This window comes from Musca domestica, unplaced genomic scaffold, assembly GCF_030504385.1.
Source record: "Musca domestica strain aabys unplaced genomic scaffold, Musca_domestica.polishedcontigs.V.1.1 127, whole genome shotgun sequence".
NCBI classification, from domain to species: Eukaryota; Metazoa; Arthropoda; class Insecta; order Diptera; family Muscidae; genus Musca; species Musca domestica.
Genome location: NW_026712167.1, coordinates 117,525 through 145,225, shown reverse-complemented (window position 1 = coordinate 145,225; position 27,701 = coordinate 117,525). Strand labels below are relative to the sequence as shown.

The following is a 27,701-nucleotide window of genomic DNA, read 5'->3' as shown; positions in this document are numbered from 1 at the left end:
CAGAGATGGACAATATCGGTCCACTCCTTCTGGTACCTCGCGCACAAAAGGTCAAAATTTTCAAATTTATATTTTCTGCACAGAAAGAGAAAGGATATTCCAATTTTTCTCCAACTTTGTAAATTCTAATATTTGCATCAGTGCTAGGTCAGGTGTGGAAATGGAAAATATCGGTCCACTCCATCAAGTACCTCCCCCACAAAGGGTCAAAATTTGGAATAATTATAACTTTTATAAAATGTGATCTAAGAGTCCGATTGCCTTGAAATTATAGACATCATAATATTTTTATTAACCCAAGGTCTGGTGGGAAGATGGAATATATCTGCCCACTCCTTCAGGTACCTCCCCCACAAAGAGTTAACATTTTAAATATCCATGAAGGTCATAAAACGCGAAATTAACATCCGATTCCATTCAGAATTGGCAAATCTCAATATTTCTATCAACACAAGATCTGTTATAAAGATGGTAGAGATCGGACCATTACTTCTGGTACCTCCCCCACAAAGGTTCGAAGTTTTGAATAACCGAAACGATCACAAAATCCGAAGTAAGCATCCGATTCTCTTCATATATCACACATCCCACTATTTCTACTAACACAAGATCTAGTGTGAAGATGGGATATATCGGTCCACCCCTTTCTTTTACCTCCCCCGCAAAGGGTCAAAAATTTGAATATCCATAAAGCTCCTACAATGCGAAATTAACATCCGATGCCATTCAGACTTTTCAAATCTCAATATTTCTATCAACACAAGATCTGTTCTAAGAATGGTAGAGATCGGACCATTCCTTCTGGTACCTCCCCCAGAGGGATTTTGATGGGATTCGAGATTTTGAAAAACAAAACGCTCAAAGACAGCGAAATAAGCATCCAACTCTCTGCAAATTTCCCACATACAAACATTTTTTCTAACGCAAAATCTGTTGTGAGTATGATAGATACTGCCAACCCCTTCTGGTATCTCACCCACAAAGAGTCGCAATTTCCAATACTTATATCTGTCATAAATGGCGAAACAAGTCTGCGTTTCTTTACACCTTGCTATATCTAAATATTTCTCTTAACCAGAAATCTTATATGAATATGTATTTTATGATTTCATATAAATTTGGAAATAAATGATCGATTTTCTTCTAATTTTGCACATATCAATATTTTTATCTGTATTGATGAAGTATGAAAATAGAATGCTTCGGTCCGCTATTTCTGTTACCTCACGCATATTTCTAAATTTTCCAAAAAATTGCACATATCTCATATAAAGTATAGAAAGTAGTCGATATAGTCCAAATCTGGCACGTTTTAATATTTATATCAGTCTTAGGTCACATACGAATTGGTCAATATTAGCCAACTTCGGAACTTCTAAACCTGAAATGGTCAACAGTTTGAAGAATCATAACTCAAGGCTGAGGGTATACATCTGTCGGCAAAACCGACTTATACTATTTTAGTTGTTAATGAAAAATTTCGCTGAATTCACTTTCTCTATAGACAAAAATCTCTGAGTTGGATGACGTTTTCCCAAATAATTTATCATTATTTGTCTGGGAAAACAAAGCTGAATTATTTTTTTTCACATCACATTTTTTAATTACCTCTTTTTATAAAAAATATTTGCTAATTTTATATTTCTCCTTTATATCCCTTCATTTAACATATTGATGGCAACTCCGTTTAGCACAACCCTTTGCAATGTTTGTTCTCAGCTGGGTTTAACACCAACACAACAAATACCTTTACATTTCTATTTTCTCTTCAATTAAAACCGAGCTCTCTCCCTAGTTAAATTTTGAGCCCTGACTATAACTCGACATGCTCTTTCATCGTCAGCCTTACCTGGTCTCTCTCTCCCTCCCTCACTTCTCTTTGCTGACTCACCTTTGTGCTGGGTTTTAACAGACTTTTTGCACTATTTTCTTGCCTATATGACACGGAGTGTGTATATGTGTGGGGGAAATAGGGGGTCTTCTGTTGTCTGTGTGCAAGCAAAATTGAACACACACTACTTTGTGCTGCAGAAAAATGTTTCTCGCGCTACGACGTTTTGCCTCGTCTTTTCCTTAATTGAGGTCGAAAGTTTAAAATAACAATAGTTCACTGCACAAACACATACATGCATAGGGGCACATTCACATATATATTTATCAACGCCATTAGTCTATGTATACAAACAATGCAATTGTTTGCTTTAATCCGCACCCCAAATATCTTACCAAAAAATCCCTCCATTTATTTGCCAAATGTGTGAGTGTGCAAGTGTATGTGTGTGTGTCCCATTCTCAATGCTGTGAATAAAGTGCGCCATTCTTTCCTCGTTTGGATTTTCTTCTATTTTTTTTTATCGAAATAAAAAATAAATTTAATTTAAGCCTCCAAAATAAATTACCATTCGCCACCAGCAACACCACCGCCGTCACCACTACCCACCACCACAGCTACAATTTTCAATTACAATTGGAATGTCATTAAGATGAAAGGAAATGAATGAATGGAAAAAATTTATTAGGAAACATTTTTTTTGGTAAAGGAACGGAAGGGAGATATGGAATTTCATGGGGGCAATGGGGCGGCCGGTATGCTGATCTAGAATTTTCTGTGGAAAAATGTCTGCTGAAATTAGATATTCCATGGAAAACGTCTGGCAAATAGAAAAGAGGAAATGTCCGCCATATTTTGGATTGAATTGAGTTTTAGAAAAAATTAGCTAAATTCAGTTTTTCTATAGAACAAATTTCTGTTATGAGATTTTCTAAAAAAAATCGATGATTTGAGATTTTCTAAAGAAAAAAATTCGATGATTTGAGGTTTTCTATAGAAAAAATGACATCGAATTGACATTTTCTATAAAAAAAACTGTGATCGAATTGACATTTTCTATAGAAAACTGTCATCGAACTAACATTTTCCATAGAAAAATGTCATCCAATTTGACATTTTCTATAGAAAAATGTCATCGAATGTGACATTTTCTATAGAAAAATGTCATTAAATTGACATTTTCTATAGAAAAATGTAATCCAGCTCACAATTGGCATTTTCTATAGAAAAATGTCGGCAAATTAACATTTTCTAAAGAAAAATGTCAACGAATTGACATTTTCTATAGAAAAATGCAATCGAATGTGACATTTTCTATAGAAAAATGCAATCGAATGTGACATTTTCTATAGAAAAATGCAATCGAATGTGACATTTTCTATAGAAAAATGTCATCAAATTGACATTTTCTATAGAAAAATGTCATCAAATTGACATTTTCTATAGAAAAATGTCATCAAATTGACATTTTCTATAGGAAAATGTCACCGAATTGACATTTTCTATAGGAAATTGTCAACGAATTCAGATTTTCTATAGAAAAATCGAGTTGACATTTTCTATAGAAAAATGTTATCCAATTGACATTTTCCATAGAAAAATGTTATCCAATTGACATTTTCCATAGAAAAATGTCACCGAATTGACATTTTCTATTGAAAACTATATCACCGAATTAGCATTTTCTATAGAAAAATTTCACCGAATTGGCATTTTCTATAGAAAAATATCACCGAATTGACATTTTCTATAGAAAAATGTAATCGAATTGACATTTTCACTCTGCCTTGAATTTTTCTATAGAAAAATATCACCGACCGGAATTTTTCTATAGTAAAATCTCACTGACGAGATTTTTTTCTATGGAAAAAATCTCACTGACGGGATTTTTTTCTATGGAAAAAATATCAATGGCCGGAATTTTTTCTATGGAAAAAATATCACAGGCCGGAATTTTTTCTGTGGAAAAAATATCACTGGCTGGAATTTTTTCTGTGGAAAAAATATCACTGGCCGGAATTTTTTCTATGGAAAAAATATCACTGGCCGGAATTTTTTCTATGGAAATAATATCACAGGCCGGAATTTTTTCTGTGGAAAAAATATCACTGGCTGGAATTTTTTCTGTGGAAAACTGCCACTGACCGGAATTTTTCTATGGAAAACTGCCACTGACCGGAATTTTTCTATGGAAAACTGCCACCGACCGGAATTTTTCCATGGAAAACTGCCACCGACCGGAATTTTTCCATGGAAAACTGCCACCGACCGGAATTTTTCTATTGAAAACTGCCACCGACCGGAATTTTATATGGAAACTGCCACCGACCGGAATTTTTCTATGGAAACTGCCACCGACCGGTATTTTTCTATGGAAACTGCCACCGACCGGTATTTTTCTATGGAAAACTGCAACCGATCGCAATTTTTCTATGGAAAACTGCCACCGACCGGAATTTTTCTATGGAAAACTGCCACCGACCGGAATTTTCTATGGAAAACTGCCACCGACCGGAATTTTCTATGGAAAACTGCCACCGACCGGAATTTTTCTATGGAAAACTGCCACCAACCGGTATTTTTCTATGGAAAACTGCCACCGACCGGAATTTTTCTATGGAAAACTGCCACCGATCGGAATTTTTCTATGGAAAACTGCCACCGACCGGAATTTTTCTATGGAAAACTGCCACCGACCGGAATTTTTCTATGGAAAGCTGCCACCGACCGGAATTTTTCTATGGAAAAAATATAACTGCCTCGAACTTTTCCATCGAAAAATGTCACTGTCTCGAATTTTTCCCTAGAAAAATGTCACTGCCTTGAACTTTTCTATTGAAAAATGTGCTGAATTTTAATTTAAAAATATTCGACGCCTAGAGGTAGGGTACATAAAACCCCGGATTACTCAAGTGTATTTAAGACAACTTCCTTTTTATTTTTTTTCCACTTCTTTTTTCCCTCTCCCCATCTTCCTTCTCTTCATCTTTCAAATAATTTATATTCATTTCCGCCCACCCCCAGAGTGTGAATAGAATTGAAATCCTTCAATCAATGTGGATGAAGGTTTGTCTTCATTGCCCTTCAATATCTGTATCTGGGGAGATTTGAATTCACGCTCCTCGGCCCTAATGCCTCATCCCGCTTTCCTTCACTTCTTATTACAATCTTGATTATGATTTTCTTCTTCTTCAGCTTCTGCTGCTGCTATATAACGCATGAACACCAAGCAATGCCGCCAGCAGCACCAAAGCAACATTAGCATCAATGGTTGTCTTCCTTCTTCTCCTTCCTTTCGTTTTTTGCCATACTTATGTGGTGTGGTTGTTTTTGTTGGTTATTATTTTTTTTTTGTTTCCTTTTTTGTCTATTCTTAGTTCTTACATTTCATTTTATTTTATGCCATATCGGCATTAGTTTATCTCACGTAATGGTTTGCCTATTACGTTTCTTCATTCGCTCCGTTCTCTGATACCCTTTAGCCATCATTCCGAAATCGTTTCCTATTTTCTGCTTCCTCTTCTTTCAGTACAATTTTGTGTAAAATTGTTCAATTTTCTTGCTATTGTTTGAATTGCCACAAGTTTTTGCCAGCAGAATACCGCCCATACCCAAGGAAAATTCCAGCTTCCCCATTCCCCCCAAACGCCCTACCGGCCCTTTTATTCTCTGCCACAACAATAACATCTAAATCGACATCTTATTCCACCGACCTCTCCTTCAACATCATCCTCCTTCTCTGTATCACCCAGCCATCAGACTGTCATCAGAGCCAGTCAAAGTTCTGAAGTTTTGCTAAATGATTGGTTTCTTTGCAAAGACGTGACTCATCATAAGAAAGGATAATTGCAGTCGTGGTCTTGAGGTCTATGAGCAGCATCCCTAACCGCACCACACCTCACCGCACACACACATACCCTAAAGGAATAGTAATTGTTGGCTGTGCAAAATGAAGTGCCAAGAAGGAGAAGAAGACGCAAAAATCCCCAGGGTCTAAGGATGCGTTGCTCAGAACTTTATTTTTTTTGTTTGGGTTTGTTAAAAGGATCCAATTGGGATTAGGACATTGGAATATAAAAATAAATTAAGTTATTCAATAACTGATTGGGATTTTTTTAAGGCAGCCTTATTCATGCCTAAGAAATTTGTCAATTTTTCCGGAAAAAAAAAGAAAAAAATCAATTTTATCTGCATTCTAGGAAAATTGTCTACTTCAGCTAAATATTTAAGGATATTCAGGGGAAAATGTTTAAATTGAAAACTAAATCAATTTTTATTTGATAGCAGGACTACAGGGTAAGATAAAAAAATTCAACAAAGTCAAACGCCAGAAATTCTAAATTTTATTGAATGAAAACAAAAAATGTCGGAAATAGCATCAAATTTTAGAATAAGTCCAGATTTGTTCGAATTGGCCAAATTTGGCACGAATTACGGCCTTCAAACAGCCAATGAAACTGTCACACGCTGCCCGAATGTTGCTCTGCGGTATTTTGGCCCATTCCCGGCGAAGCGCTTGCTTGAGGTGATCGACACTTTGGTATTTTTAGTGCCAACCTTTACTTTCCAACCGGCCCACACCATTACCATGGCCGGCGCCGGTGTTCTGGTGGCCAACCGAAGGTACACATTTTCAGCTGACCTATTTGGCAAGTAAAAACGATATAAAACAATGTTGAAAAGGGAGGAACTTTTTGGCTCTATTTAGTTTACCTAATAGCTTAACTTTCGTTATCTGCTAGATTTTCCCTGTAATTATTTGATGTGTTGCATAGTGTTATCAAATTATGGTGAATGTCATTATGAGAGTGTGCAGCCTTATTAAAATGTGTTCAACGCTCTCACTCGCAGTGATGTATTCAAGGTAGACCTAATTAAATAACGTACATGGAATTTGACGAAGAATAATTTTGTCTTTGACGTCGTCCTTATAAAATGCTGTCTTGTAGGATAATATAAAATATGATTTTAACAAATATGAATTCCTGACGTTTATGAAAGATGTACACTTTTAATGTCTTCTGGAACCCATGGTAGAATTTCATGACAAATAATTTCGAAGAATATTTTGACGGGCTACGGTCACTATAAGGGGAGTTTTTCAATAAACGACAAAAAAGGCCTATTTCTTGACTCGTTTTAGAGTTACACTTGTCGGTAAAAATAATACAGACAAAAATTTAAAAAAAAATGTGGAAGAGGGAGGAGCTTACTGCCTCTATTTGATTACTTTTCGATGTAAACATTCCAAACGCCAATACACGATTTTCTTTTCTAGATGTAATTTCATAATCTGCTAGATTTTCCTTGTAATTATTTGATGTGTTGCACAATGTTATCAAATTACGGTGAATGTCATTATGAGAGCGTGCAACCAAAAACGTACAACAATTTAATAACAGTTTTGATATAGATTTATGTACTCTTCTATGTAATTAACTTTTTTTAATGTCTTCTGGGACCTATATTAGAATTTAATGTCAAATAAACCTATAGAATATTTTAACTTCCTATGATCCCGTTTAATGTGAGTTTTGAACCATAATTCCCAATATGAACCAAAAAGAACCGTTTGGTGTCGTGATTGAGATTTAAAATTTTCTACCGAAATATTCCTCGAATTTATATTTGAAATATTGCCCTCTTTTTATGTTACTTTCGATGCAAACTTTCCTTTTCTAGCTCAACATTCATAATCGCCTGAATTTTCCTTGTCATTATTTGATGTGTTGCACAGTGTTATCTAATTATGGTGAATGTCATTATGAGCGTGTGCAACCTTATTTAAATGTGTTCAATGTTATCACAGGTAGTGATGTATTAAAGGTAGACCTAATTAAATGACGTACAAGAATTTAATAACAGTTTACATGAAACTACTTTAAGTTATGTACTCTTTTATGTAATTAACTGTTTTTTAATGTAATATTTTTATTGTATTTATGAAATATATTGAAATAAACGTTTTCTTCTGAATTGCCATTTATAGAATAAAATATCGCTGGATTTCTCTTCTTATATCCAAGTAGTTATAGCAATTAGTTTTTCTATAAATCAAAAATCACTAAACATAACTATTTTATAAAAAAAATGGAATTCATTTCTTTGGCATGGCAAATTATTTATTTATTTATTTTATTTTTTATTTTTTTGAAAATGAAATATTTTCCAAGTAAACGGCAGAATTTCGTATTTTTATGCCTTAAAATATTCCAATATAGGGATTCCTATCGAATAGTTTTCTTTCTCTTAATGTCTCCTTATATAGCTCCTCCTTCGACGCACACACAACATTTTAAATATCCATCCTAAATTACAATTAACCTCTGCCCGGAAAAAAGAACCAAAAATATAACCCTAAATCAAGTTAAATTAATTAATGGAAACCCAAAACTAAAATAAATGAATGGACAAACCGAATGCCAAATGGAAAATGCAATAATTTCTCTGCAATAACTTGGGTGATGGTGCTGGTGGTGATTCAGTGAGGAACGGACGTCAACGCCATCATTTGAGCTATGAATCACACAAACACACTCACACACACACACTGAAAGCCATGGATGAAATGTTTGTAATCCTCCCGGGGTAATGGCAAATAACAAGGACATCATCACCCAGGGTCCCATGAAAGTTTATTGGGAGTCATCATTGCAATGCATTTTACACGTCCTGGTACACCACATGCACACACACACACAGAGGCAGGCACACAATTCATGCTAAAGTACTAATGAATGAAAAGATCTGGATGACTCTTTGGTTGGACCGGACTATGGTATGTATAGGAAAACCTATAACTACATAACTGCATAAGTTGGTGTAGATGCATACATACATCTGTATGTTTGTGTGTGTTAACGTAACGTATTAACTGGCATCGAAACGACATAACGTTGTAATAAGCAAAGAAGGACCTCTGCGATGTAGACATTGTCAACTGCAACAATGACAATGACATGATGAAGATAAACTTCTTGTGCCCAGAAGAGCATCCTTTGGAGAAATTTTATATGCACTCACATGCATGCACTTCTATATATGTAGATACATATATAGAAGTGATAAGTTATGGGACTGATACTCCCAGCTACATATGCCGAAATAACGGTTATTGTACCCCATGTCTATTTAGAGAAAATCTATTTCAAGACATTCGGAGTCGATCTAACCATACCCGTCCGTTTCTTGTCTGGCTCACGATGACACACATAGGGCGTTAGTAAACGATTCGGTCCACGTAATATTTTTTGTAAAGTTTAAATGATTTCTAAAGGGAAAAATCTAAAGTTTTCAAAATCAACATCTGTTTTTGTGACGATCGAATTTTGACCTACGTATCCCTACTAGTCTGATGATCAGCTGATCTCATCAAACAGATCTAAATATGTCTTTGCCAAGGACAATTGAGTTCAAGTATTAATTGTCAAAAATGTAAAGTCGCCCGAAAATTACGAAAATAAATGAGAAATCCTATTTTTTAATTTTTCTTGGAATTTATGGTCTGGAAAACAGAAAAACAGCTAGATAGTAGCTAAAAATTGGACCTAGTATGTTTGAATCAGTAAAATACAGCTCTAATTTAAAACGAATTTTCTTGTGCATCGGATATCGGAGGAAATTGCAAAACTAGTAGTTTCTAGTAGGCATTGGAACATAGCATATGTAGATGTCTTTATGTGCAACCTAATTTAAATGCGTTCAACTTTAATACTTTATGGGCAACCTAATTTAAATGCGTTTAACTCTATCACCTACGTGGTTGTAATTATAGGTACATCTAATTAAATGACGTGCTACAATTTATGACAGTTTATATAAAACTACTATAGTTTACGTTTAAATTATTACTCTTCTTTCTGATAAAATGTTTTACTTCTTTAATTTTCTCACACAATTCTCTTTTTGTGTTTTTTGGACATGCAAACGGTTCATTTTTTAATTAATTTTTCCATCCAACCTAAAAGCGTGGCAATTGTCATTCTCACAATTCTCATTACGGGATGTATTTAAGGTAGACCTAATTAAATGACGTTCAATAATTAACGGCTATTAATGTGACATCAAGTTATGTAGATGTTCAATCTTATTTAAATACGTTCAACGCTATAACTTATGGCGATGCATTTAAGTTAGACCTAGTTAAATGACGTGCAACAATTTAGTTGCCAAATACCAAAAAATATTCATTTTTCCATCCAACCTAAAATGTTGTCATTCTCTGAATTCTCTCACATACCGGGATGAATTTAAGTTAGACCTAATTAAATGGCGTTTAATAATTAATGGCGATTATTGAGACATCGGATTATGTAGATGTGCAATCTTATTTAAATACGTTCAGCGCTGTCACGTATATGTAAAGCAGACCTAATGAAATGACGTGCAAAAATTCAAGACAGTGTACACTATACACAGTGAAAATTAATAATATTGAATGTAATTAACTAAGTTGGATGCGGCTCAACATAAAGTTTAAAGGTTTAATTTTTCTACATATAAAAACAAAAAACAAATACTTCTATTTAGAGTTTTCGATGCAAATTTGCGGGTCATGCAAATCACACATAGAGTTGTATTTAAGGTAGACCTAATTAAAATTCGTACATCTACTTATGGCAGCAATAATTTTTCTGGTGAAATACTATTTTTTTGGCAAACGCTGAGTTTAATTTTTCTAATTTGACTCACTTGACATTTGTTAAACATATCCGTTTCTCTATCGTCATAAGTTTAAAAAAAAAACTTTTATGTGGACTTCTACAATTCAATTTGATAATACCTCTACCTCTATCATAAGGTTTAAGCTAAATTCCATTTAATACAATTTCCTTTTGTTTGCAATAAAGAATTTATTAAATTACATCCTTATTGCAAAATTAAGCTACAATTTTAATCCTTTGGCTTTAAACCAAATAAATGCAATACCAAAATCGGATTTGCGTCCTCATGCTAATTAACAAATGTTCCGGGGAAAGAAATTATTTAAATGTAAGCCTCTTCTCCCTACGTACACATATAAACAATGGTTTATTTATGTGTACGCATACATGTGTGTGTGGGTGTAAGCCTATGTGAATGTACGATTGTACATAGAATATTTGAGAATCCTACTGCTGTATATATATTAAATACCAGAACCTAGATATATCCTCTTTGCATATATGGCTTATATACACACAGGTATTTATTTATATAGCAGCTTTTTGTGTGCATATGCAGTTTACTTCTGCCTGGATATTTTTGTGTATTTTAATTCAGCGCAATGTTCCATTTTACTGCAGAAAATGGTCATTTAAATTTTGCAGCATTCATAAAAATGTACATGCATTCAGAGATATATATACAGGATATATACATGTATGTGTATCTGTATGTGCCTTTATTTATTTACTAGCCATTATCATCCCGAAAAAAATACCAACGAAGTTCTGTGGACATCCCTACTCTCTTTTTATGGGTAGTAAACACTCTCCCTCTCTCTTTTTCATTACATACGATTCTCTTCTCAGTTACTTACCCGTTACATGCCATGGCATGGAGAAAAGCAACAAATGTTGTGTTATGTTTTTGTTTATCCCATACAAAAAGGAGAAGAAGAAGAGTCCCCAAAATTTACATCACCCACCCACCACCAAACAACAGCTCCCAAAACAAACCACACACACCTCCTCCCAATGGAAATGGAACACATCTATGTATACATGTCTATGTCATATATACATAACACAAGCTTTTTCTTGTTATAGTTGTTGTATTACCTCACATCATCCCAGGGAGAGAGAAAGAGTCTGGGTTTTATCTCTCCTGCACAGCAAAATTTTAGCTGAATTGATTTTTTGCATTTACATTACTGGGCAAAGCAGCCAACACTACTATGGTCCTGCTGCCAGACCAGAGCAGGCCAGGCTAGGCAGGCATGCTTGGGTTGTTAATGATGATGACGATGGATCCCAGCTCAACGAAAAGGAATTGCAGTAACACTGGCAGAGGCTGCTTTTGGTAGTGGCAGCAGTAAACTTTTTCAAAACATACCAACAATATGTAAATATATGGGTATGCCTGTGTATTGTTGTATACACCGCGTAGATGGCGCCTGCGCTTTTAAAATGTTTATATTTTACTGTCGTCGTTGTATTGAATTCTTACCAGAACTATGTACTAACACACACATACATACCATTTCGTAAATCTTTAAAGGATATAACCCAAAAGTAATTTAAAGTCCGCAATTGCTTTTTGGCCTGTAAATTTAAGGGAATTTAATAAAAAATGGTTAATAAGGATTAGCGCTCAATGAAGCTAAGGTTTTATTGGAAACTTAAGATATTTCTCTTTTAAAATTATTAGTTTTGTTCGTCAGAACACGGAAATAGGAGATTAAAAATGTCATCATTCAAAAAAACAGCTGATTAGGAAAATTCTACCTTTTTAAAAAGCGTGCAAACTCAATCGATTTATGCATAGTTTTTTACTTTCTTCATAAAACAGTTGTTAGTAACGGTTAAAAAAATTAAATTAAATATATTGAGCTCTTAAAACATTGTCATAATATTCTGCTTACGTCTACATTTAACTCTATAATAAATCACGTCATTTACTATAAAATGTTATTAAATATTTTTGAAAAATAAGGGACAAGAGAAAAATTGTCATCATTCAACAAACAGCTGCTTTTTGATAAAATTTGTTATTATCAGTCACTTTTGAAATCAGTTCTTGGCAACGGTTTATTAAAGAAAACCCTTTTAAAAGAGATTAAGCTTTTAAAATACCATAGTAATTTCAACTCACGTTTATATAAAACTCTTTTTTTATAAATCACGTCATGTACTGTAAAATGTTATTAATTATTTTTAAAAAATAACATGAATTAATATAATTTAGCGATGGTTTTAGCATAACCTTAATAAATTTCCTCTAAAAATATTAATTTTGATCGTCGGGACACGGATATAGGAGTTTAAAAATGTCATCATTCAACAAACATCTGATTAGAGAAGTTCAGCCTTTTAAAAAAGCATAAAAACGCAATTGTTTTAGGCATCGTTTGTTACTTTTTTATAAATCAGTTCTTAGTATCTGTTTATAAAAAATAAAATTAAATTAAAGTTATTGAGCATTGTAATACGTTAACGTTTACATTTACATTAAACCCTTTATAATAAAACAAGTTATTTACTATAAAATGTTATTAAATATTTTTGAAAAATACGACAGACAAGGATAAAAGGAAAATAAAAATGCCATTATTCAACAAAAAGCAGATTAAAGAAGTTCGCACTTTTTAAAAAGCGTAAGACCTTTTTAGGATTAGCTATTATTGGTCACTTTTGAAATCAGTTCTTAGTAAGTTTTTTTTTTAAAGAATACCCTTTTAAAAGAGATTAAGCTTTTACAAGCTGTAATTAAGTCATTAGGGGCCAATCATAACATATATAGCATTCTCTGATAGGAGGATTACTTTTGCGCCACCTTGTAGAAGTACCAGTTATTTTTCGCAGCTGATCATTAGTTAAGTTTTCAAAATATTTATTGTGATTGATATCACAAGACGACTGGTTTGAGAAGTTGGGTTTTCTAGTACATAGTTTAAAAAAGGTGTCATTGACTGCCATTTTAGTTAGTTTTCTCACAAAGCTGTTCATTCTTAATATTGTTTCAGTGGTAAGAGCCCTAATTTTAGTTACAGACTATTATCTGCATTTATTACTTACCAACATTAACAATTCCCACCACACACACGCCATTTCATGTTTATAATGAGTACCCTTATTATGACCTAAACATGGTTGGCAACTCCATTTAAGATGAGATGTTATTTTGTTGCTATTCCGTTGCTTTGGCATTTTAAATAAAATGAACACGTTAATGTATTTGTGTGTGTGTGCGAGTGCGATTCTCTGTTGTTTTCAAATGTTGCTTACCCATCCAATTTCAAATCCAGCTACCTGATTCATTTTTATATCAGTTTTTGGCTTCTTCGCAGGGATATTTTTCCAAATGCAGTAAAACCAAACATATTTTTTGGTGCCGGCAAAGAAACATGTTTTCAAAGTACCCCGTATCAGCTATTAAAGAACAGAAGAAGAGCCAAACATATTCTTGTCATTAGTGTTGTTGTTGATATCTCTCAACTCAGGTAGACAACAAACGAAAATGAGAATGTGTCCATAAATGTTGTAGAAAGCCAGAAACAACAGCAGAGGATAACCAGAGGACACAACAAACTTGTTTGGTGTTATTATTGTTTTGGGACATTATTTATTGGTGAATTGTTCGTTCTTGTTGTTGCTTTGGTATATTCCTTTTTTGTCTGGAACATTGTTGTTATTTCGTTAGTTAAATATTATAATCCTAATACCTGAGAGTAGCTCGAGTGTGTTCGAGAGAGAGAGTGAGAAAGAATACATGTTCTGTTGTGTCCCTTCAACACAGCAGTAGCAGTCAAATATTCTGTTTTCCGAAAAATAAAGAAAACTATTGTTTTTTTCTTTGCTTAAAATATCATACAAAAACAACAACAAGTATGCATGCTTAGTATATTGTTGTTGTATTTGTTAATGGTCCGGAGGATTCACAAGTTATGGTTGATCCGTAAAATTATCTACATTTGAATAGGGCATTTGGTATGCTCTGCATTTGCCAAACGTGTTAGCTAATGAAACTGGCGGCTAGCGGCTGAAAATGAAGCTACCTATATTTGTTGATCTTCTCTCACCATTTGCTGGGTGATCTCTTCGCATATGACATTTTACGAAATTGAGGATTAAAATAAGCAATTAATCATTTAAATACGGATCTTCCATAACACAATTTAAGTGGCATTTTTGGGAACATGTATAACCGAAACGAAGTCAAAATTTGGAATAGTTTGGTAGTTAGGACATTTTGTTTCATGGAAATGACAGATTTTGAAATTAAATTGAAAGAAATCTTTTTCATAAGAAAAGGAAAAGATTTCAAAATTAGTAGCTTCTAGGTAATAAGTTAACGGTAATTTGTTATGGTTTTTAAAAAATATTTTTTTTTTGACAAATCATGGGGTTTTGAAACACCATTTTCAAAATATATTTATTAAAACTTAAATTAAAAATAAATTATAAACTTTGCATCTTAAACTGTTTTTATATAAATAACATTTTTCAAAAAAATAATTAAAACATTTTTAGAAAAACTGAAAAAATTAAAAGCTCTACGTCTTTAATTTTTTTTTACATGAAATAGCATTTTTTCGAAAAATATTTAAACTAGTTTTAGAATTTTTATTGTCGTTTTCTAAGAATATTTTTAAAAAAAATTAAATTTTTTTAATAAAATAATCTTGCGATAAATCTTTTAATAGCTTGCCAAAACGATAAGTTTTTTATCCAAAAATTTTAATGGTTTTTCAAAAACACAAAGATCTTTGATTTTTATAAAATTTTAAAAATTTGTTTTTTATTTTTTCTTTGATTTATAAGTTTTGAAAACATATTTGAAAAAAAAAGGATTAAAATCTTATTATTATTTTTTATTAAAAAAATATTTTTTAACAAATCTTCGAATTAAAAAAAACACGATTTCATTGGTTTAAAGCAATATTTAAAAAAAAATGATCGATTTTTATTGGGTCTCAAAAATAATAATTTTTTTTAAAATGACTCTATTCCTCAAATTTATTGGGTTTCCAAAATATATTTATTTTCTTATGTTATTATATTTTTTTCTTAAAAAATATTCCCAAAAAATCGACGTTTACCACTCTGAGCCTTCCCTATAAAATATCTACATTTTTCTATTCCTGCTGGATAGTTAACTGTATATAGCATTCCATAACATGTTTGTTTTTACAAAAGTTGTTTTTTTTTCTTTTGGTTTTCATTGAAACGCGTGTTATTCTCGTAACATAAAACGCGCCCCTACCAACAAATAATTTTTGCCAAAAACAATGCTTCGACATGTGATGATGTCGATGACGACGACGACGATGGAACATAGAAAATACAACGAATGTACCCCCGGCAGCTGTTTGTATTCTGCACGAACAAAAATTTCATACATTTACTTAATTATTATCCCTGTGTAACACATTTGCTGTCTCGAAAAAAAAAACAGCGAGCTAAACATAATAAATTCCTGGTAACTCAAAGGGGGATGTTTTCTTCGTTTTTGTTTTTCTCCTTCAAGCATATTATTTTGTTGTGAAATGAAAATTGATGGTATGGGGTAAATTTAGGGAATGCTTATATTAAAAATGAGAGAAGGAAATAACTGATAAATACCATTATAAACTATTTAAAAATGTTAGTATTTAACAAAACAAGATCGTTTCTAATAAAAGAAAAAAAAACACAACTAAATAAATCAGTGGCAATGAATTGGCATTACTGGTAAGGTAAACTGACAATAACTACTACTGCACACATACGCACACTACATGTGGGTAAACAACAATGAAATTCACCTCACTCTCACGCAGAATTCGAGAGAGAGAGAAATGAAAAGAAACATAAGGCAGAGATGAAACGGAGTTATGTTGTTTAGTACTAAAGTATGGTGTGGCTTTGAAGATCAAACTAAAGGCATGTATTAAAGAATATTTTGTAGAATTTAAATTAATAAACAAATATACATAAATGAAAGTGTAATAAAAAGGTAAAAATATACTACACAAATATACAGAATTCCAACAAAATTAAAGGTACAAAAAAAGTACGCTTGCTGCCATTAGTCTCATCACTGCTAACAAATAACCAGATAGTGGGAAATCATCCCTCAAATAAACCCAAAAATTCTAGCGTGGCCTTCGGATGCATTTTTTCTCTTCTACCGTAGTATTTTGCATTTAATGCGCAGCTTGTTTACATCGTAAACAGGGACACACGGTCTCATAAAACTAAAGAAGAATACGAACGAATAAAATGTAATAAAAGTAAAAGAATAAAAAACAAAAAATCAAGAAAGATCAGTGCTCAACAAAATTAAAAATACAACAAAAAGTGTAAAACAAAAAAATTGAATTATAGCCAAGCTATGATAACAAAAACGAAGTTGTACAAAGAAACATAATATTTAACCAAGTTAAAACGGCATCATTGGAGTGAAATGTAAAAAAAGTATAGCCTAAATTATTTATAAATACACATAAAAGCAATATTCAAGCATTAACGACTCACCGTTGGATAGAGTCTAAAAATATTGCTTTACCAACAAAAGAAAAAACAAAATATTTAGCCATACAGTTGGATAGTGGTTAAATATTCAAAATTATTTACTTAATTCAGTGTTCTCAATATAGTTAATTTAGTCATATTCTCTATGCAAAACCATTACCATCAACATAACAAAATAATACCTTAAAATACAACTATGTATGCGGCGGGTGATTAAAACAAGCACGCAGCAACCCTAACATCAGAAAAGCAACATTGCGCTCCTCTCTTTCACCGTAGTGTATTGTAGTAGTAGTTTTTTTCTTCGGTGTGTTGCTCTCCACGAATGGGCTTGTTTATTTTAATGTGAAACTATATTAATAAACGCAAGAAAAATATAACAAGCTAAATGTTAAAGAATTATTTGTTAATAAATTATGCATAGGTAAAGTGTAAATTATATAGTGATTGGAATATTTAATAAATTGATTTAATTTCCAAATGAATTTGATGAAAAAACAACATGGTGTGCGTTAAAGAAATTTAGTGGCGCAAAGTAAAGAAAAGAATGGGATAAAGAAGAAACATAAAAATATATCAGTGTTGTCAATGCTTGCAGTTAAGCCGGCGTTTAAGTTTGTATGACACGAATGAATTGTGGAAAAATGGTTACAACAGATTTTTGGCATTTAATATAAATAAAAAATGGTTACAATTAGTGAATATTATCAAATTAATGTATAAAACATATCGTAAAATAAATATATCTTAAAAAAAAAAAACTATAAAGTTACATTTTTTTTAAAAAATGTATATTTTCACAAAATGCTTTATAAAATATCCAGAGTGTTTTGAATGAAAAATATGTAAATTTGGATATCTAAACATCAAATTGTTATTAATACAAAAAGTCTGCTTTAATTTGGATGTGTCAAAATAGTTAAAAATAAATATTAATTTCTGGTGAAGTATTAGAAAATGTTAAGTTTACAGCAAAAATACCATGTTCTACAATACAATATGTTCTGCTATATCAGCTTCGGAAAAATGTGAACGCGAGGCGAAACCAAATAATAAACAACTCAATAGAAGCGTGTAAATGGATACGATAACATCAGCAAATTAAAAGGAAAATTGCCAACATGTGCCTAAATTTTTTTTTATAATTTTAATACTTTTCTTTTTAATTTCAATGCACAAAATTAAAGTAATTACAAATTTAATATTGGCCAAATAACAGAAGTAATCGTTTCCTGTGTTTTAAAAAATCGAATCATTGCTGTTGCCTGTACCAATAAAGGAAAAATAAAGATTTTACATGTGTATAAGAATAAAAAAGAGGAAATTTAAAAACAACGCTAACTCGATTTGATTCAAAAATTAAAATACAAAATAAGATTATCAAATAGTTTTGTAATGTCTCCGAAAATATTACACAATGTTTGTATTAAAAGAAATTAAAAGATAGATTAATAGTACGTTTACGTTGCAAAGGATTTAGAAAACTAACGCGTTTCCTTACAGTGTTATTGTTTTGTGCATAAAATAAAATAAAAAACAAGAAAAAAAGTGCAACATATGTTTTAATATGTATTCAATACTATTAAAAATAATAAATACAAACAACTTATTGTAAAAATATTTTCGTAATTAAATTGAGCTATCATGACTCAAAACTACGTATATTCGAATGAAAGTTCTTGCATTTCGTTTATTTTGTGATATATCAACAATACCAATCATTGTATGCTTTATAAGAAATAACTTATAGGAATGGAAAAATATTATTTTCAACTAATAATATAAAGACATCAACAGTAAACGATAACAGCATCTCCAAAAAAAAAAAACTGGCGATTTTTATTTTATTTTTTAATGGCAACACTTCATTACTTAACCGATCAACTTAACTGTCAAAATGTTTTAACAAATGTCACTTTGTTTATATATTTTACAGTTTTCTTTAGCACACAGAATAAGAATTTCAATTGTGCAAAGACACTATGTAATAAAAAAATTATTAAGAAATATATTCAAATTTTAAACACATACAACCCTTAATTTACTTTACTTTTACCAGGTCTACTGAAGACGTATCACCACCGAACTTTTCAGAACGGAACAGTGGCTATTATGAACGTAACTCCCGTTTAGTTGCTGACACCGATTCCTATTTAAGACGTTCCAATAGCAATAATACAATTAGTAATTATCAAAGCAGTAGTAATTCAACATCCAATTTAGACAACAGCAGAAGCCGAACAAGAGACAGAGTATACAGAAATGGTCCTTATGCTACAAGTGGTGGTTTGTCATCATCCAGTTCGTCTGCAGCAACGACTATATTGAGTGAACGGTAAGTGAGAATCTTGTAGTGGAAATGTATCTATTAGCTCTCAAATACCATATCACTCTATATTGCACAGAAAATTTTTAATTGTTTAACAATTAATAATAACACAAAACCTTAAATAAAGTTCTGAAAATAGAAACAAAAATTCTTACAACATCTAATTTAATGTGTATTCCAGAAGCTCAAGTGGTGGCGCTGCAAGCAAACACAACATAACAATCGTGTTCCGCCTGCGTCATGGTACGAAGCTGCTGCGACGTATACAAACGGTCCTGGTGGCAGTGGCAATGCCGACGTCTCAGCAGCAAATATCAACAACCATTATCAAACTGCCGCCTCAACAGATACGCAAGCAGCAACAGCAACACAAGTGTCTACAGCAAATTCCTCTACAAACAATCCCACTGCATACAACGCATATTCATACGTTTCTTCACCTGCCCACAAGAACAACAGCAATTCAAGTTTATCGTCAACAGCGACGACAGCATCGTCGTCGTCGACAACTGCAGCCTTCAATACACCACGAAACAATTCAGCGTCGTACGGCAACGCATCAAGTGCTGCAGGACACAGTGGTGGCTACTATCATCATCAACAGAGAGACAACGACTCCGGCACAGACGGAAATCCGTTGTTAAATAAAAATAAACATAAACTTTTAAAGTCCTGCTCCTCATCATCACGCAGTGGTTCAGCGTCACCAACATCATCAGCGGCAACGGCAGGAGTGGTGGCATCATCAACAATGACTTCATCCTCGACATCTGCCGCTTCCGCCGCTAATACCACCTCAAATTCTTCGTCGTCATCATCATCAACAGCAGCAGCATCGGCCAACAACAATAACAACAACCAAACGGCAAATAATAGTAGTTGTAGTAGCATTAGTAGTACAATCAATAGTAGTAATACAAATAATCATAATAATAGTTTACTAACGTCGTCGTCGTCATCATCGTCGACTGCAGCAGCAAATGCAGGAGACAGTAGTAGAAACGTTAGCGGGATTCTAAATGCCGCTGCGTTGGCGGCAGCCGCCTCTAATGGCAGTTCATCAACAGATGGCCACCACAATCACAAAGGTAGCAGTAGTAGCAGCAGCAATAATGTACATTCAAGTTCTACATCGTCGAATGCCAACTCCTCCTCCACTTCCAACAATCCTTCAACATCCGCCTCGCATCACACATCTCGTGCAGCGGTCCATGCGCATCTGCACGGGCGCAGTACCACATCGTCAAGTCGTTCGCATTCCCGATCGCCGAGTAGCTACAGTTCTTCACATAGTTCTTCCTCGTCGTCCTCATCAACTGCCTCGTCACACTCTCATGCCTCAAGTCCGGTGGGTGGTCGAGATGTCGAGACAAGTACGTCTACAGCTCCGGCGGGGCGAGGAGGGTCACGAAGCCTTCAATCTGCCGTGGCGGTGCCGGGAACATCGTCGGCTTTGAATCCCAGTGGCTCAAATGCCTGCAGCAGTAGTAGCAGCAGTTCGAGTTCTACTGGTTCGGGAACGCCATCTACAAATCCCGTTGTACATTCCGAAGACAATCGGCCATTGGCGATACGTGTGCGAAACTTGCCGGCTCGCTCTTCAGACACATCACTAAAGGACGGTCTTTTCCATGAGTACAAAAAGCATGGCAAAGTTACATGGGTAAAGGTGGTGGGGCAAAATGCTGAACGCTATGCTCTAGTTTGTTTTAAGAAACCTGAAGATGTGGAAAAGGCTCTTGAGGTTTCTCATGACAAGTTATTTTTGGATGTAAGATCGAGGTAGAACCGTATCAGGGTTACGATGTGGAGGATAACGAATTTCGTCCCTACGAAGCTGAATTGGACGAGTACCATCCAAAATCTACACGTACCCTATTCATTGGCAATCTGGAAAAGGAAATTACCGCCAGTGAACTGAGGCTGCACTTTGAGTGCTTCGGCGAAATCATAGAAATCGACATTAAAAAGCAAGGCATGTCCGCCTATGCATTCTGTCAGTATTCCGATATTGTATCTGTGGTCAAAGCCATGCGCAAAATGGATGGCGAACATTTGGGTAACAATCGCATAAAGTTGGGCTTTGGCAAATCAATGCCTACAAATTGTGTTTGGATCGATGGTATTGGCGAGAAAATCTCTGAGTCGCATTTGCAATCTCAATTTTCGAGATATGGTGCGGTCAGTAAGGTGGTGATAGACCGGCAAAGGCAACTGGCTTTGGTGTTATACGAGCAAATACAATATGCACAGACAGCAGTAAAAGAGATGAGAGGAGCAACACTGCGAGGCCGAAAGTTGCAGGTGGACTTTGCTTCCAGAGAATGTCAGGATGCATTTTATGAAAAATTGGAAAAGCAAGCTGCAGGTACGTTTATTTTTGATGTATTTTTTAATATTGGTTGAATATTTCCCATGGCCTTATAAAACATCTATTTTGGAAGTTTTAAAGAATATTTTATTGGACTTTTAGAGGGTTAAAAAGATCTGCTAATTTATTATTTTTTTTTTGTCACGTCATTCTAGGATCTCGTTTTAGCCGTTACGAATCACAGTCGCGTTCCCGCGCTTCATCATTCAGCCGACATCAGAATTCGAATGATGGCTGTTCCCCCAGCAATACGCCTGGCAGTAGCAGCAGTAGTAGTGCTGGCATACCACCCTCAGCGCCTACACTGTCATCAGCAATTGTTGCCGGTTCGTCCATCAATTCCAATCCAAGTGGTACCACCTTACCATCTGTTGTGGGACAAACATCAGGTAACACCACCCCAGCTCGTAGTCGGGGATCTCGCAGTTCCCGTCACACAATGGACTACGATTATATCGATACCCGAAGATTTCGATCATATGACGAATATAGTCAGGGATCAGGAGCTTCGCACGACGAAGATGCAATCATGTCAAATCACCCGACATCATCATCCAATGCGAACTCTTACAGTGGGATCGGTTTAAGGTCTGATTCACCATTGTTATCACGGCTGGGTCCTATTGTAAACAACAGTAGTGGTAAAGAGTCCAATAGTGATATGTTGGAGATGGCTTTAAGTCGTCGACGTTGTGATAAAAGTCCTGCAAAACAAAAAGGTTTGTTTCAATATCAAATTGTAGGTTTTTGGAAAATTTTATTAAAACCTATTTTCGTTCTCCTCAGGTGATGTACGATTGTTTCAAAAAGAACGTGCAGTTTTGTTGGAACAGCTCGAAGAGTACCCGTCCAGTGGAGATGAAAGCATAGTAAGCCCGCGCAAGCGTATAAAAATTGATCATCATTCCATTAATTCCAGCAGTGGATTGGTATGTATTAAATATTTCTTTTAAAGCTTTTCCTTACAAAAATTCTAATGATTTAATATCTTTCATTTTGTAGTCACAGTCTCATTCGTTGGAAGAACAAACACAACAACAAAACAAAAACTCAAACTGTGATTATCTTCTAAATGATTCGTTGCATCGCAAGGGTGAAGTAAGAAGACTATCGGAATGCAGTAACAGTCTCAACAAATACCAACACAAGCAAATCATCACCACCACTCGCATCATTCAATAAATCCTCATCACCACCATCATCAACAGCAACATCAGTTGAGTCGCCGACCGTCCATTGATTATATGGCGACCGGAGGTGGTGGTGGAGGTGTGGGTGCAAGTTCCAGCATAGGAGGTGGCAGTGGCAATTTATCCACACGACATGGCAGTACAAGCAGTTCAAATAGTGACCATCACCCGCCACCACATCAGTCATCGTCATCATCATCTTCGCTGGCATGTAAAAGAAGACGGGTGATTGGAAGTAGTGGAAGCAGTAGTGCTCTGAGTACAAATGCCGCATTAATTTCATCGGGCTCCTCCAGTGGTAACGCAAACTTGGCGTCGTCGTCGTTCGGCAGTGGTGTGATTTCCATCATCATGCCTCTCGAGGTCGTGGTCATCAATTACATTCCCATCACTCACACGAGGCTAGCGGCGGTGAAAGTGCTGATGGTTCACGACCTGGTACAACCGTTGTGCGACGAAAGGCCAGAAGTTTTACCTAGTGAACCGCGTAGAGTACCACGTGAACGACCACGAGAGCCGATGGTACTGCCATTGCCCAAATTTGGCATTCTGTTCTTTCAACAATATCGTAGCAACAATGGCTCGTCTTCGAATATGGGTGCGACGACATCCTATCATCATCATCACAGCAGCAGTGGTTTTGCAAGTTCTTCAACTGCTTCTGCTGCAGTTGGTAGCACCAACTCCGTTAGTTCGCACATGCTGTCAAACGCTTATCGAATCGTGGAGTTGGAAGCGGCGAAGGAGGAATTAACAGTAATCATTCTAGTCATAGTTCTATAACATCGGCGACATCCTCAGCAACAACCACAACAACGCCTGGATTACAGACAACATCATCATCATCAGGTGGCGGATGTTATTTGCCCAGTCCATCGTCACGATATCAGCCCTGGCGGCCACATCCTCATCATCACCATCATCACGGTAGCGGTGGGCATCATGGTGGTGGCGCTACACCTCGTCGTCATCATCAATGGTTAGTCCGATGAGATCACGTTCTCTCAGCTCGAATTCCAGTGATTCTGATGTAACTGGCCAAGCAAGCGGTAGCCCTTCATTGGAAGAACGTATACGTACTTTGGACGAGATGTACGAGCGTTGGTCGGGCGGCGGTAGTTCAACCACTGCTGCAGCGTCAAATGTGGCCAAACGCCACGATTTCAGTAATACACCACCGACCTGGCAACATCATCGTTCTTCTTCACAAACCGACCTGCATCATTCGGCAACCACAGCGGCAACGTCGGCCGTCACATCATCATCTACGGGTGATGTACGGCAGAGCAGTGGAACGCCTTCAACACCCGCCAGTCGTCACAAATTCCTCGATATTGATGTCAAGGAGATACAACCGTCGGAGATTGTCAAATCGGTTTTGGCGAAAAAATCGATATTGATGATGATCTGCAGCGTTTAAAGAAAAATCACTGGTATGAACCATCGACTGATTCTTCTCAAATGGCGAAGAATGCCGTAGGTGTTTGTACTTCGCCGGGACTGCCAAATTTACAGGCCACAAAGACGCCGGTAGTTGGAAACACGTTGCCCATGGCATCGGCGGGGAATGCCACGAACAAAACATCTGGTGCCCTATTACAGCGTTTAACTAGCCTGTCGCCCATGAACTCCCTCAGGCGTCGATGTCACCGTACAACAGTCCATCCATGTCTCCATCTGTTAATAGTTCATCCACTCTGTCCAGTCTACAGACAGGAGCAAAAACGACAGCGACATGTAGCAGTGGGAATACAATGGCTTCGCCTTCTCCTGTTTCCTCTGGTTGTGCAACGGGAACTGGTACTCCACCAGCTCCAACAACGGCGTCGAGCGGCAGCAAATGTTTGCAATATCCATTCCCAACACATCCACCATTGCCAAACACTGCAGCCCCTTCGCCAAACAATCAACCATACCACCTCCGCCTGCAGAAATGTCAAAACCACCTCCCCTGCCTCCTATGGAAGTCCATCAACCCCTCAACCGCCGCCAGTGACTGCAGCCTCGTTGACGACACCTACAGCGCCCGCAACACACGGTGAATGTTACTTCAAAGCCAAAGACATCAACTCTATCGAAAAGCTTGAGTGTACCAACAGCCGTTGGAACCCGCACCGACATCAGCTCCCTCGGAGTCGCCTCGTACCCTCACAAAATCAGTATCAGTTCCTGGCAGTACAAATGTGGGAACCATAAAAACAACAGCAGCTACAGTTTCTGTAGAACAAAAGCAGCAGCTGAAAATGCAAACCGGTAACAGTTCCTCCACTGAAACGACAACAACAACAGCAAGTAATCCCACTTCAGTTTCCACAATATCCGAAACTGCAGGTGGTGGTAGTAAGCGTAGTGACAGCAATAAATCGCACAAAACATAATCATCGCAGCAGCGATGAAAAGAAATCATCCAAAGCGATAAACGGAAAAATTCCAACTCATCTCAATCCCAATCTCACAAGTTTCGGCGCAGAGTCAAGTGATGCGGACGAAAGAGATTTCGTCGAACACCGCAAGAACGTGAATCCTCCAGCCGTTCGGAAAAGCAGAAGGAACGCCAAGAAAAACGCGAAAAAGAATTGAGAAAGCAACAAGAAAGGTAAGAGCGGAACGAGAAGAACGCGAAAGGGAAGAGCGAGAAAGACTTGAAAAGGAACGCCTTGAAAGAGAGCGATTGGAAAAAGAACGTTTGGAGCAGGAAGAACAGGAGCGTGCGCAACGAGAAAAGGAACGTTTACGCAAAGAGGAGGAAAGGCGCGCGAAGAACGTGAACGGAAAGAGCGCGAAGAGAACGAGCGCAAACTAAAAAAGAACAACAGCACAAAGAGAGCGCGAGAAAAAAGAACGCGAAGAAAGGGAACGCAAAGAGCGTGAGGAACGCGAACGAAAGGAGCGAGAAGAGCTGGAGCGAGGAACGCGAAGAAAAACGAAAGACGTAAACGCAAGAGCAAGAAGAGAGACTGCGAAAAGAAAGAAAGAGCGTGAAGAAAGTGAGCTGCGTGAAAAAGAGAGGCTTGAAAGACAGCGTTCACGAGAGGAAAAAGAACGTGAACGTAAACTGCACGAAGAAATCGCTAATGAAAAGCGCGAACTTCACAGCTCCAAGGAAAATCATCGCAGAAAAGAAAACCCGTCTTCGTTTCTTCAACAGGAACAGCAAACAAGGGCGGCAATGCTAGTAATGATCTATCCTCCAGCGGTGGTACAACTTCCAATCAAACTGGGGATCACATTCGACATGGTGAATCAGAGAAGCCTAAAGAGAGTTCCACAACTGGTGAATTTGCTGCTACTACGGCTGAATCTGCCTCGGGAGCTAGCAGTGGAAAACATAAAATCGCAAAACATCACGAAATACATCGCCAGTGCGGCACCCGAAACGTAGACTTAGCAGCCAGGATAGCAATGCCAGCAACAGTGGTGGTAACGCCGAATCTGCCGAAGCCCATGCAGAAGACGCCAAGCGCATGCGTATTGATACACACTCGACTCCTTCGTCCCATGTTGCTAATAATCACGCAAGTAATGCCGTGTTGAACGAGAAGCGGGAATCAAAGGAACAACAACACCACAGCAAAGATAGAAATAACAAACAGTCGTTTGTCATCGTCATCATCATCGAGCCACCGAATCAATTTGGCTACTTCCTCGGAAAGGAACACACTGCAAAACATCATCGCAACAAACATCATCATCAAAAACAGCAACAACACAATCGTCATCACAAACTGAGCAACAAAGTAGTAATACACCTTCTGGAGAATCGACAGAAATGACAACAAATGCCATAAAATCGGAGGGCGATAAAGTTGCAACAGTTAAATCGAAAATGACCAAACAATTCTGACCACGAATGGAAATACTAAGGACGAAATCAATCTCCTCTGAGGATGAAGAAACAAGTCACCATCAACACAGTTCTACAAATAAACCAGTTTCTGGGAGTGGCGGTGGTGGTGGTCACAAACACAAAGAGCATGGTAGTGGTGGAAGCCACCACAGTCGCCACAAAAGTGGTAAACGAGATCGTGAACCCATCGAGAAAAGAAACGGCATTCCACACCTGTTATTGCAGATGCCACACCAGCTGCAACAAATGAGGCACCCACAGCATCCACCGGCCAATTTCCAGTGTCAGCCAATATTAGCAATGTGGCGGCAACAGATGACGAACACATCTCTTCATCAGTTGAATCGGTCGCGCCAAAACGAACATCGTCGAATAACAGTGGAAATTCAATGGAAACTCAAACAAAACCATCTCACAAAAGTGAACATGTCACTGAGCGGAAACACTCACGCGTTCGGAGAACCACCACAGACACCTTCAAGTCGTCAATCTTCCGCCTACATAGAGCACACCCCAATCTGGGTCACGGAAGATTCTTCTTAGCTCTGCTGAAGATACGGATGGCGGCGGCGGTGGTTTAGGTTGTGACGATGATGACGACGATTCAGATTCGATGAACAGAAAGCATTCAATTTGATATACCCGATGAGGGGCCATATGTTTCCATGTATGACAAGGTTTAAGCTAGATCCTGCAGAATATGCAGAAGCAGGAAGAAGAGAAAAATCAAGCCAAATTCTGTCAACTGAAACAATCCAGGGCCAAGAGGAGGAGAAGAAACGCTCAACAAGCTATGATGGAGATTCCGATTCAGACTTTGATAATTCGGGAGATATGTCGTCACACATCACCGCAGCGGTAGTCATCATAATCGCAGTGGTGGCGGTGCAGTTCATATAAAATGCTTAGCGGGGCGTTAACCTCAAGCGATGATGATCAGGATCAACGCGATGGCCAAAAGTCTCCCTGTGAAGAGAA

General features: G+C 36.4%; 1 protein-coding gene across 1 annotated transcript in view; it reads left to right on the top strand.

The window, feature by feature from the left end:
• LOC131800491 (protein split ends-like) overlaps positions 1-27,701 on the top strand; it is a 280,268-nt gene that overhangs the window by 235,562 nt on the left and 17,005 nt on the right. Inside the window, 22 exon segments of the mRNA XM_059118397.1 lie at positions 19,046-19,321; positions 19,392-19,404; positions 19,497-21,075; positions 21,078-21,683; positions 21,842-22,405; positions 22,473-22,615; positions 22,689-22,838; positions 22,841-23,210; positions 23,213-23,319; positions 23,321-23,580; positions 23,634-23,833; positions 23,836-24,270; positions 24,273-24,503; positions 24,506-24,788; positions 24,823-24,868; positions 24,900-25,010; positions 25,012-25,246; positions 25,423-26,010; positions 26,013-26,207; positions 26,210-26,613; positions 26,763-26,889; positions 26,949-27,151. Coding sequence (XP_058974380.1) covers positions 19,046-19,321; positions 19,392-19,404; positions 19,497-21,075; positions 21,078-21,683; positions 21,842-22,405; positions 22,473-22,615; positions 22,689-22,838; positions 22,841-23,210; positions 23,213-23,319; positions 23,321-23,580; positions 23,634-23,833; positions 23,836-24,270; positions 24,273-24,503; positions 24,506-24,788; positions 24,823-24,868; positions 24,900-25,010; positions 25,012-25,246; positions 25,423-26,010; positions 26,013-26,207; positions 26,210-26,613; positions 26,763-26,889; positions 26,949-27,151 — 7,126 coding nt within the window.